At 40.9% G+C, this 13,571-nt stretch overlaps 1 protein-coding gene across 3 annotated transcripts in view; it reads left to right on the top strand.

Annotated features, from left to right (window-relative positions):
- The window catches only part of ITPR2 (inositol 1,4,5-trisphosphate receptor type 2), a 1,735,249-nt gene that overhangs the window by 1,544,804 nt on the left and 176,874 nt on the right, over positions 1 to 13,571 (top strand). For all 3 annotated transcript variants that reach the window (XM_078674117.1, XM_078674116.1, XM_078674118.1), the window contains one exon: positions 13,038 to 13,168. In XM_078674117.1, coding sequence (XP_078530243.1) covers positions 13,038 to 13,168 — 131 coding nt within the window. The remainder of the gene's footprint in view (positions 1 to 13,037; positions 13,169 to 13,571) is intronic.

Genomic DNA, 13,571 nt, shown 5'->3' with positions numbered 1-13,571 from the left:
GCCCAAGCATAAACGTGAAATATTTGATTTGTTGACCGATGAAGCCCCTGACGCTCTCGTCATCACTGAAACATGGCTTCACGACAGTTCCGGCCATGATATTGCCGAAGCTTTACCTGTCGAGTATGCCATTGTTAGGAGTGACCGTCTTAAAAAAGTAGGGGGTGGTGTGGCAATTATATTTAAGAAAAAGTATCAATGTCAGTCTGATCCTGTCATTTTAGACAGCTGTGAAGCATTGCATTTTAAGCTTGCTCTTAACCCTAAAAACACCCTCACGGGACTGCTAGTGTATCGTCCTCCGGGCACTGTGAATCCCTGGCAGTCACAATTCCTAGAATATATAGCATCCGTTCTTACATCGTCCAGTAATTTTTTAATTGTTGGCGATCTGAATTTGCATTTAGAAGACCTTACGGACAGTGTGGCTGGTAATTTTACTGCGGATCTAGCTTCTATTAATCTAACCTTACATATTAAGGGCCCCACTCATAAAGGTGGGCATCTTTTAGATCCTATCCTTTCAAATATCATTCAACTAGTCTGTTTTCCGCCGTTGCCAGTTCCCTGGTCTGACCATTACCTCATTAAGTTTATCATGACGAGTAATGAAGCACAGTCTAATCACAATTCTTCTGTGAATATCAGGAAGAGAGATCGAAAGAATCTCGATATTGTTGCTTTAAATAAAACCTTGCTCGATATTGCGCCAAACAATCTATCAGGCTCGGGTGACATGGAAACTGTGGCTAGTTCTGTGAATTCTTGGCTTTTTGAAGCTATTAACATCTGTCTCCCCCTTGCCCAAAAGAAAAGAACTATTCATAAATCACCTGCCCTTTGGTACAACGAGACACTAAGTCTTCATAAATCCCGATGCACAAAACTGGAACGTGTCTGGAGAAGGGATTACTCCATCTCTGCAGGTCTCAATTATAAAACGGAACTAAAGCAATATCACAAGGCTTGTGCCCACACTAGAGCCACTTATGCAAACAAAATAATCACCGAAGCAATAAACAAATCCAAAGTATTATTTAATGTGGTCAGAGATCTTGCTGGCTCACAGACTACTGCTACACCCCCCCTCTATCTAGCAGTAAATGTGATGAACTCGCCCAGTATTTTATTTCTAAAATCGAAAACATCTACCAGGATATTGCAGCCCGAGATGACAGCAATGCCTTGATGAATTCACCTTCTATTACGGCGAATGGCACAGATCCCTTGTCTCTACCCCCAGCCTTGTGTCCACCTTCGGCCTCACTCTTGACCTGGCCTGATCTCTGCCCTTCTACCTTACTGAAGATCTTGAGCAACATTAAGTCAGGCTCTCCAGGTGATCCTTTACCCATTTCGATTTTACGTATGCTAGAGCTCCCTCAACTTACCACGATTTGCACTTTACTTAATTTTTCACTTAGCTCGGCCACTGTCCCTAGTTGTTGGAAGCACGCAATGGTCACCCCGCTATTAAAAAAAACGACCGCGGATCCAAATGTTGCTTCCAATTTTCGCCCTATTTCGTTATTGCCTGCATTCTCTAAAATCCTTGAGAGGCATATTCATCTGCATTTGTCGCAATTTGTGGCAACTAACAATCTTCTTCATTCTTCCCAGTCTGGTTTTCGTCCGGGTTTCTCTACAGAAACCACTCTTCTAGGAGTGACTGAGAATCTTCGCTTGCTACTGGATCGAGGTGAAACGGCTGCACTGATACTACTTGATCTCAGTGCAGCCTTTGATACTGTATCGCACAGCATCCTTCTTAATAACCTAGCTTCCTTTGGCATCGGCGGAAAAGCCCTGAACTGGATTACGTCTTTTCTCACGGACCGTACTTTTCAAATTTTCTCTCACACGTCTACTTCCAAAACTTATGTGTCCCCACATGGTGTGCCCCAGGGTTCTATCCTTAGGCCCCTTCTTTTTAATCTTTATGTTATTCCTCTGGCCCATATCGCACATCGTTCTGGTTTAAATTTATTCACTTACGCTGATGATTCTCAAATTGTTTTTTCTTTATCCCAAGCTGATTCTACTTCTTCCTCTTCTCTGCAAGCGGGTCTCAGCGAAATATCCTGTTGGATGAATCGCAACTTTCTTAAATTAAACAGCGGTAAGACTGAGGTATTAGTCCTCGGAGACAAACCTGGTCTTTGGAGCCCGAGACACTGGCCATTGACCATGGGTTCCTTGCCCACTCCTTCAGAACGAGTGCGTAACCTCGGGGTCATTATCGACAAGGGTCTATCTATGAAAGATCAGGCCAACAAAGTTGCAGCCACCTGCTTTACCATCTTACGGTGGCTGAGAAAAATGTTCTGGATTTTACCTCCTAACACCCAGAGATCCGTGATGACGGCCTTGGTGACTTCCAGATTGGACTACGGCAACGTACTCTATCTGGGGGCTACCAAGGCGGTCATACGCTGTCTCCAACTGGTTCAAAATGCTGCTGCACGGCATCTCTGTGGTTGCCAAATACGGGATCATATCACTGAGCGTCTGAGGGAGCTTCACTGGCTCAGTCTTGACAACCGTGTAAAATTTAAGGCACTGTGCTTTATGCACAAGATCAAGATTGGAGTTGCCCCCTCTTATCTTCAGTCCCTTGTCACACCTTATATCCCTGCCCGTTCACTTCGCTCTTCTTCCCAACACTTATTCTGTATTCCTAAGTTCAGACTGTCGAGAATGGGCGGCAGCTCCTTCGCAACCTTGGGACCCAAACTCTGGAACTCACTTCCCTAGGGTCTGCGGATGGAGAACTGTCACATCCGTTTTCGTAGAGCCGTGAAGTCCTGGCTTTTTGTCCAATAATTCTCCTGGGATTGTATTTTTGCTGCAATTGTCTTTCAGCGCCGGGAAACCCTTGTGGGTAGCTGTCGCGCTATACAAACTTAATAAATAAATAAAATAAATAAATAGCCACTGCTGTGAATGTGCGTTCTTGGGACCATGTTTGTCCCTAACCGTACATGGGAGTATTGCCATTAGTACAGATGCTGCTCAACTGGGTTGTGTGAGAATATTTACAAGCCTCCCTTGGCAAATCTAGCTCTGTATTTTCTGCACCTTTTAGAGATTTTCACTATTGTGTTCACCACAACTGTTTCTCTTCCCAGAGGCTTTTTCAAGAAATGAAGTAATGGTTCATGGAATTTAGCTTGCTGCTGAATTCTTAGTTGAATGCCTCTACTTTTCCTTGCTGTTAGTACTTAAACCTGAAGCTATTCCTCTTTTCTGCTTTCACCTTGTCTATTAAGTATGCATATTACTCCAATTTGAAGAACTCTGCAGATATATTCTGTTTGATCAGTGCCTGGAACTCCTGACATCTTATATTTCCAGTTCAGGGAGTTGCTTCCAGTGGCATGGTATATTTGAACCTAGCCATGGGAATACTAAGGTCCTCTAGTGATTTTTTCTCAATCTAACAATACTTTTACTTTTGGCTCAGTACAACTTCTCAACACAGTTCTGGAGGTATTATGCTCGTGCAGTTGTTCTGTGGGGAATAAGAATCTTGACACAAGTGAGACTAGATGCTTCTGTATCTTCATTGATGAATGAGGCTATTCTCATTGGAAGAATTGTTTGCTCTTGCAAGTTTATTGATGGACAGAACACATTTTTTTTTTACTAGAGTTTTATATAGCACGAACTAGACCAGAGAGATTGGGTATAAGAGCTCTTTACATGAGCACCAGTTTCGTTCCAGTTTAGTTACAAGAGGACATATTCATTTTTGTTAGGCACGTGGAGATTAAGTGATTTGCCCAGAATCACAGGATGTCGAGCATCATCACCGAGACTCAAACCCAGTACCCCAGCTTCGAGGTCAGCCGCTGTAGTCCTAAGGCTACATCCTCTCCCTAAACAAATGATTTCTCCTATGCTCTGTATAAGTGACCTGATATAAGTCATCTTTAAGTGTGCATCAGAAAGAAATTAATAGAAGATTATTAAAGCTGAAGAATTCTGAAACCAAGATAGGTGGTCAAAACACCTGGCATCCATCGTAATGAAAGACAAGGTTGAAAGCTGGCAAAATGGCAGATGACATATGTTCTTTGAGAGATACTGATTGACTCTGTAAAAATCCCACAGCATCCAATTGGGAAACCTGTAACCCCACATCTCCTAAAAAGGCCTCAGCGAGTGAGATGGTGGTGCTTGTCCTGAAAGAGAGACGTTGAGACCAGATGAAAGAGTGTGATTACGGAGCCTGGCAGCGCCTTGTTGTTGCATGGCCGGGACGCTTAGATAATTGGGGTGCCACTGGTGCCCATCATGGAGTAGAAGCACTTGCAGAGAGGAAAGAACACTGACAGTGTGTCTGGTGGCGCTGTGATGTGGGCAGAAGCTGAAGTTGAAGATTAACTCCTTCTACAGAGGTAGAAGATGAACTGGCAAGTTCTGTTGTTCCTCTGCCTTGAGTCAGGAAGTGGTGGTGGGGAAGCCTAGATCTACAGTGCACTGGAGTTCTTCTTGGAAGGTTTAGGAAATGTGGGTTGGGTAAACACTGCAATGGGCTGGCTAAAGTTGTAACTGGCAAATCGAGAAAATGGCAATTTAATATATCAACAGCTTTGCAGCATTAAAATGTTCACCTGACTGTGGTGGGGTCGGTATGCATGCAACACTGAGGGGGAAGAAAACTGCAAATGGATCAGTGAAGCAGCAGTAATTGATGTGTTCACTTGTTAGACATCTCCTCGCGAAACCAACTTTAGAGTGACTTACACTCCATGTGATAGATAGCCATTAAGTCAACTATTTTAGTTAGGATGGCTGCTCATCACAAACAGTGCTATAATTGAAAAGGCCCCAGCCATGAAATTGCAGCTGAGCAGATGAGCTCACACTGTGCTTAGCAAAGAACTCAGGTTAGCCCATATACTTCTCTCAGCAAGGATTACGCTGAGTGGCAGTGGTGATAGCCCTGCAGCCCTTTGGGCAGATGCACTTATAAGAGCCGTAAAGGAACAAAGCTAAAAGGCATCAACAAGGAGACCACAATGTAGGGCTAGGGTAATGCAATAAAACACGCAAAGCAACACCATCATGCAGTATGCAGCATTGCAGACCCAACCTCCCAGAAACACCCGATAAGTGACTGCCCATACAGATACTGAGCAACCTGATTGAAACAAAGAACCACTGCCAACTGATGTCCTCACTGCAATACAGAGCTTGAAAGGTGTACTGGTGGCAAAGAGCAACACAGTGACAATTGAAGTTAACCCATTAAGAGCGGACGTGTAAAAGAATTACAGAAACTATTTCTGCTACTCCTGATATCCCCACGGGCCACTATAACTGCTGCGGGAGCAAACCAAAGGGAATTTTCAAGGCCTTCTTTATGTATTTGTAGTCTCCTCACAAGTTGTTTTTTAAATAAACATAGCCCTTGGCAGGAGCTTCAAACATTTAAAACCAGCCTTGGCAACAAACCCAATGGATTTTACCAGGCCTTTATGTATTTGTAGTCTCCCGACAAGTTGTTCTTCTAAAGAAGCATGACCCTTGGTGGGGGCTTTATACATTTAAACCCAGGATTGGTGCACTGGGTATCATACTCATGTGTGTCAAAGTACATAACACGCAGCAAGTATTTACCTGGTGGATCACAGATACCGCTACAAGTCTCTAAATGCCCTGTTGGAAGTGTAATTGAAGGGGTCAGTTTATCTTGGGCAAACTGTTGGATCCCCACTGACAAGCCGCATTTGAAACACGACTTTTGGCGTGAGCTTTGACATTTCAAAGGAAACTGAGACTTGTGATTCTGAGTACTTAGACTACTTATTTTTAGGAGGGCACAACTTGACTGCAGTGACTAGCACGCACCGGCAAGTTGACAAAGAGGTTAAAAAACAGGTCCAACTTCAGAAGAGTGCCAGTTAATCAGCTCTAGTGCCATGTAGTAAAGAGGTGGTCTAGTGCACTTCTGAAGGGATTATGTAAAGAAATGTTGATTGAATCACGTATGGCATTGTCCGTAAATTGTCTGTACGAAATTTGACTATGTACTTTCACTTTCCTAAATGTCTTTTTACAAGTTTTTGACTATAGGACGGTTCCTTCACCAGACACGCATGAACCCTGAAACATCTTAAATAGGGTAAGATTTGTGAGTGTTTATAAACACATCACAAATGAATTTGTGCATGCACATGCATGCGTTGAATAAGTTTACATGTTACACTTCACATCTTATGAGCATGTCTTACAGTGTTAAAAACATTGGATTTATTTTATTTTGTGCGTCTATAACTGGAGTTGTCCTTCCATTTCCTCAATGTTTCATCAACCGTGAAACTCCATTATTCTTCATGATTGGTAAAAATGACTGCTTGCACGAGTAAGGATTGGGTTGGTTATGATGAGATTATGCTGTCCCCTCTGTTCAGCTAAAAACCTGGTTATCAGCGGGCTTTTTATGTCCCTCATGAATCACACGTTCCGCCCCCCCCAAAAAAAAACACGTCCGATTTAGATCCTTAAATTCACTTTTTTGTCTAATTCTTTCCGGAATTAAAAAAACATTTTGTCGGCACCACTGAACTAGAAGGTTCCGTTTCCGGTGAGAACCATACACCTTATAAATGTGCATGGAGTGCATGAATAGGTTAGAAGGGATGTACACGCAGCCCTGACAAGGCCCCCAGACCCAAATAGGCTCTTAGCGAGGGCCAATACATGTTTGCAAAAACCAGGGGCAATTGAGAAACTAATGCTTAATTAAGGTCCTGTATCGATTTTTTTAAATGATGCCCATCAAACCCTATTAATAAAAAGTAATTATTTTTGGGTATACCATGAGTCATTTTTAGCATCTTTACCTATCTGGATCCCTGCTTTATCCAGAGAAATACTTTATATTAGAACTTCCATTCATGATTGAGTCTGCCCTGGTGGTACAACCCTACCAGGGTGTGGATAGGCACTGATGATGAAGCATACCATTATTCAGTGGGTGAGGTGTCCATTCTAAAACCTTTGGATTTGTCAGTAGGACTTTCAAGGGGTTTCCCTTTGTTGGTTCTTTTTTGCCTAGTTGACCTATTGTGTATGGGATATTGTTTGAGAGAATGCGACTCGGTCTGTTCTCTCTCCTTTTGATAATAAACAATTGAAGTTAACTCATTAAGTACGGACCTATAAATGAATTACTGAAAATATTTTAATGGGAGAAGACTAGATACAAACATTGTGCACAGAATTCAAATCACTGCAGGAAGCAGCAAATATGATGACAATGCATGCCAAAGTCCTGGAAGATAATGCATGCAATGCCGAGAGTCGTTTTAGAGCGAAACAAACTATGCGTCTTAGTATTCCTTGAGCAGACTGTGCTAAAGCATGAGGACTCTCATCCACAGTGAGAGGGCACAGAGGGATCTCATTCACAGTTCCCCATCCTGTAGCACCCCTGAGAGAGCTGATAACTAGATTCTTGAATTGGAGAGACAGAGAATGTGTTCTGCAGCACGTCAGACAAGCAGACAAGCTAAAACACGAGAATCTAGAATATTGTGTGTTATATTAAGTTTCATGTTCTTAGAGTAGGGGAGCTTCTCTCACTCGCATTTGCTGGAGACTCATCCCTGAGTTTCTTGAGGTTCTATCTCTCTTTATGGGAGCTTACTTAGCTTATTTTCTGAATGTATTACCTGTCTGCTGAGAATACTTTCCAGCTTGATCTTTCCTTTTAGTTGATATGCAAAGGCTTTATGCATATGCATTTTTTTCTAATCAAAACTCTTGATTCTATTTAAATCAAATTTAACTCAAATTAAAGGACATTCCTTTATGGAGCAATAATAACTGTTATGCTGTCAAATATTATATTCTTCCTTTTAATGAAATATTGATTATTGGATTATATTCATTTTGAATTCTAATACTTAAAAGACTAATACTTCCTGAGTAAATAATGTAAAACTAAAGAATTTGAAAAATAAAACCCTTTGACTCAAACAAATTATCTTTATTGACTGTACTAATAGTAATTCATGTAATGCCTATTTGTTTGATGTAGATGATTGCTCCTTTTTTTTGTTCTTTTCTTTTACTTTTCCTTGTTGACGAACAAAGGTCCATGCAGCCAATGGTGGGGGTTGTTTAATGATTACTCCAGAATATTAGGAAATAGAAAACCCTTCTCTGTCGCGAGTGTGTCTGTACTAAATTGGCTGTTTTTAAGCTTGTGTGAACCATCAGCAGACTAGTGCTTCCCGACTTGCTGCTCTGCTATATAGCGACACAAGTAAAACATGCAGTACTCTGGTTTGATGATCAACCTAACTAAGAAAAAATGTGTTGTCAGGAGCTTACTCACCAGGCACACTACCAGTCGCATTAATGAGGGGGCGAGTTGTGCCAGGCACTTACCCATATGTAGTCCGAAATGTGGGTATGGTATGGGAAAAGTAGGTGTCAAAGATACTGCTGTTTGCACCAAATATGTCAATATGGTCATTACAAATATGAATTGAAACAAAACAACCTAGGTACTTAAATGTAACATTTGTCAAACCTAATATTACACAGAAAGTGAGGTTACAATAGGTCTATACTCAATATTTATTGAATACTCACACTAATAATATAGCCTTTTCAAACTGAATTATTAATATGAGAAAATTCGGGTCTTCCTTTGGCACAGGTTGGACAAATTAGAGTTACAAGCGTTACTTGCATGTTATGTAGAGGCGCTTTCGTCCTATATAAAACACAGACCGACAAGGACCCTACCGCCTTTTCTGATACGAAATTAGGTAAATAAATATATCCGCCTTTAAAGTTATGGCTATAATGTCGCCTATCAACTGGTAATAAATCAATAGTGAAGTAATTCTGACATTTCCTTGCAGTTTTGTGAATAACTTACTGACCAGTGGCAAAGATATAGCATACAATAATTACTACACTGAAGTCCATACGATATACGTGGCTGCTCCAGAAGAAGGCGCTGGTCGCCAAAACGCGCGTCGAGATTTATTTTGCCACTTTTTATTGTTGTGTTATTCGCTTTTTATGTTTTTAATATGAATTGTGATAAATTTTAACTTGTGACTGATAATGTGATACTTGTTTTTTCATGAAGAATTCAATAAATATTGAGTATATACCTTTTGTAACCTCTCTTTCTGTGTAATATTAGGTTTGACAAATGTTACATTTAAGTACCTAGGTTGTTTTGTTTCAATTGCTGTTTAATCCCTGACCTAGGACTTATAGCATTTAGTTCCTCAGGGGGTCCTTGATACTTACTCACAACATTACAAATATGAGACAAATTTCAATAATAAGATGGCAAAGGGTGATTGCAACATTATTGGAGATTTCCATCAAAAAAGAAAATTAATTATCTTTGCAGAAGCAAGTGAACTATTTAGAACTGGAAAGGGTCAGTCCCTTCAATAGGCACATCTGGACAACTCTGCAGCATTCCTGGAGGTTCCTGAGAACACACACTATGTCAATGTTACTTGCACTGAGGTAGGAAACCAATGCAAATATTGAATGCCGCAATAAAACAAGAAAAAGCAGGTGACATTAAACAAGAAAGATGGCATGATGCAATAAAAAAGCCACAATGAAATTAAGCTTGCAAACAAGTCAAATAAAAAATGTCGACTGACGCAAGGTTTGAATTGATTCAGTTTCATTATTTACCCCAAACCTACATTACGCCGCAAACATTGCCACATATATGCCGTGATAGGTAGATAGATTGGAAGATGTGTCCTGTACCACTGGCAAGCTTCCTGCACATGCTGTGAAGCTGTCAGTTTATTGAAGCATTTTGGGAAGGATTATTATTAGGTTTAGGCCAGGCAATACAAACAATGTTTAAAAACATTAAGGAATGCCTATTGGGATCTTATTACCACAATAAGGCCAAGAAAATGGTGAAATGAATCACGCATTTGTGTGTGCCCGTGCTAAACGATGTATAGCTAAGCACAGTGTCAGGCTATGTGCTCCGTAATATGACCAGTGGAAAAGAGATCTGATAGAATGGGTATTGCTTGCAGACGGAGTAGAAAACCCATCAGACGGCGCACAAAATTGACGGATTTAGCACCAACAGCAGAAATGTTGGTGCTGCTGACTCAGACACCAGCCATCATAAAGGATCGAAATATCAGGCATTACATAGATGTCAGTAATGATGCACCTGTAAAGCAAAGTAGATAAGCAAAATACACGCGTTAAAAAGATAAATAGCAAATTGATAATAAGGGGGCACTAATGGGAAATCTTGAAATAGAATAGTATTGTATTCAGATGTTTCGAGGATGCTCTAAAGATGGGGCACACTATGAATGTAGCTGCTGTTGACCCAGCTCTTTATTTTGTTTTTCAATTTTGGAAAAAATCTAAAAAAATGTTTTAAACACATGCTAAATTGTTGTTGTTGTGCATAAGTCAGTAGTTCTTAACCTGTGATCTGGGCTCCCCAGGGGGTCTGCAGTCTGCTCAGGGGGTCTATGACTGCTTTGAAAATGTAATAATATTAACAGGTTAATAAAGTGTACATAAAAAAAAAGCAATATGTACAATTGAAACTTTTAAAACATTCTGTAAATGTGAAGAGATTTGAAATTGGAGGATAAAAATTAAGTTAGTGTCCTCAGATTGCCTCATTGGAGCAGATCAAATGCATTAAACGGAACATGGTATGGACGAGGAGTGGCTTTAATTGAATTTAAAAATGCTACAACCTTCCTATAAATTGTTATATATATATTTGCTTCTTAAATAAAGTATCTCGTCATTTGTGTATTTGTTTGATGAATGCTTGTCTCTGTAGTTTTTGTGAATTATTTTGTAGTACATAGGATCGAAAATGCTTAAACCGGGGTCCCGGGATTCCAGTTATGACTTAGTGGGAGTTCTGAATTTCAATAATGATTCCGTTTAGTTTGTGGGTTTTGTATAGCGCCTGAATCTCCCCCGGAAGGGTATCTCTGCGCTTTGGATGGAGCTACTGTGCAGACTGACGTAAACATTTTAAAAAAGGACTTTTCGCTTGCGAGCCCTAACAAGGTGGTCTTAAGCAGTTTCCAGTTGGGGTCCCCAGTTTTCAGTAATGATTAAGTGGGGGTCCTCAGAAGTCCTAAGGGTAAGAACCGCAAGCCTATATTGAGACAATACATTCCAGAGATTGTATGGATCATGGAATGTTTGGGGTGCCCCTTGCAAGCTTTGAATACAATAAAAAATATAAATATTAACAAGATGGGTAGACAATATAATGGGTAGGCAAATGGAATTGCAGAAATTGTCTTCACATGGATTATCTTAAAAACAGCTGGTAATAAAACAGCTGCTAATGTTCCCCTACTATAGTGAATATTTGGACAGATTGCGTAATTGTTGTTAAAACATAGGTCCATGCAAATATTTTAAAATATCAAGCGATTGCATAATACCCTAAAATAAGTCCAAGGCATAGAGTGATTCACAGCCTAGCCTAGGAAAATTATGAATGGCCAAGTGAAATCTCGTCTGCTAAATGCATCCCCATCCTGTTGAAGCCTTCTTGGGACTAGAGAAAGTGAATGCTTGGAGTCAAGCTGGCCTTCAGTACATGCCTAATTTTACTCCCTTTGTTCAGATTTATCCTCCACGTTTGTTCCTACATCAAAAGGACAAGGCATTCAAAGGCTTATTTCAAGTCAGCGTGCACATTGTAGCAGTTTTTTGGGGTACAGCATTTTGTTAGGAAGACTATTTTTTGAGGTTGGTCCATTAGCAGGAGGTCTTCAATAGATTAATTGTTTCCCGCTGGCTGGCATTGGGTTTGGCTGTTCTTGTACACTGAAAGTGATGAAAGTATCAGCTGTCAACCAAAACAGGAGGCTGATAGGCGATAGGACACGAATGGCAGGAGCTGTGATTTAGGGAATTGTGATTAGTAAGGGAGTAAAAACAAGGCTCCATGAAAGTGGTGGTTCAGATGTCTAAAAGACCAAATACCAATACCTTCAAGCTGCCCTTCTGGTCCCCTTGTGGCTGCTGCCTTATCTTACCCTGTGTATCCCATCTTGTCCTGCCCACTCCTGTCCTTCCACCTCTTTCTTTCTGCCCACCGGTTCCGGAACCCTTGCCTTATGCTACAATCTTGTCTTATGGTTCTGCCATTTGGGGACTCAGTGTCCTGCTTGACTCAGTGATTTCATCATGGTGCAGTATTACAGGGTGCAGTGGGGCCAGGTGGTCGCGATAGCATCTTATTCCTTCCTGATTCTTCTCCGTCTAAGGACTCCACATGATAAGCCTCCTACGGTCAGGGTGGGCTTCCAATAATGTCTGTCTTCTTGGTTCAGTACTTCAGGCCCTTTCACATCTCTGCACCCTGGGCTTTACTGGTAAATGTCTTCTGAAGAGATCTGGATTTCTTCTTTGTTTCTCTTCAGGGATCCTCTCTTAGTCTCTCACTCTCACTCTTCCTGATGCAGATCCTCTGGCAACTTTCTCGTCAATCCCTCCTTTCTCTCCAGATGAGCTGTTCAGTAGATGCCACCTGAATAAGGGCGTAAGCAGTATATCCCAGGGTATGTTACTCTCCCTGCTGCCAGTTCACATGTTCGAGTGGTTTGTTCCCACCCCCTTTTTGAGATGACCAACAGTAATCCAATGCTTGGCACGCAGGTAATCCATCCCTTGACATGTCTATTGTCATTCTCACTGATTCACTGGGAATCACTCCATGAACAAGGATTGAAACATTACCTATAAAACTAACCAAGCGCTTCAGCGTAGTAATTCTAACTGCAAATGAGGAGAGGGTTGAACATAATGATATTATCCACTTAATATCTTTTTCCCCTTTGTTGTAATAGGATCATCTGTGTTTCCTGAATAGCTTAAGCATGAGCTAACCATTAGATAATTAAGGTGGAAGGAATTAGTTTTATGTAACAGTTTGGTAATCTTTTATTTGCAGTATTCTGTTTCATCAGATTTTATTGTATTGTGTTGCTTTATTCTAACTGCCTGTACTTTGCTTGTAGTGGATGAAGAGGATGAGGATGGAATTGAAAGAACCTGTGATACACTCCTAATGTGCATTGTTACAGTATTAAACCAGGGACTGCGCAATGGGGGTGGCGTAGGAGATGTTCTCAGAAAACCTTCGAAAAACGTAAGTATATCATTAAAGTTATGCACTCTTATTCTTTGTGTACTTATGTGTATAAAACAGTAAATGGGTATATATGTCACAGGCATGTGGCATCAACCACGTTTAGAGAACCAGCTAGTAACCAAGTTTAACGTGTCTGCAACTTAGTCCATGCTCACAGATCTAATGTTCCCTTGCCATTTATGTGCTGCACCAATTTTGAGACTGGGTAATGTTAAAGAATTTATGAAGGATAAAAGGTAGGTAATAGCGCCACTGTCATTTTAGGGATTTAACACTTTGGTGCTGTAGTCCCATTAACTAAACAAAGAGTCTATTAGTCAGCATTCCACTATGCTAAAATACCCATGCTTGTGAAAGTGCCTGACATAATAGAAGAATGCTTGTCTATCCTTAGTGCTTG

Source organism: Lissotriton helveticus, chromosome 1_1 (genome assembly GCF_964261635.1).
Source record: "Lissotriton helveticus chromosome 1_1, aLisHel1.1, whole genome shotgun sequence".
Classification (NCBI taxonomy): domain Eukaryota; kingdom Metazoa; phylum Chordata; class Amphibia; order Caudata; family Salamandridae; genus Lissotriton; species Lissotriton helveticus.
Note: the sequence above shows the minus strand (reverse complement) of the source record. Positions and strands in the feature narration are given on the sequence as shown.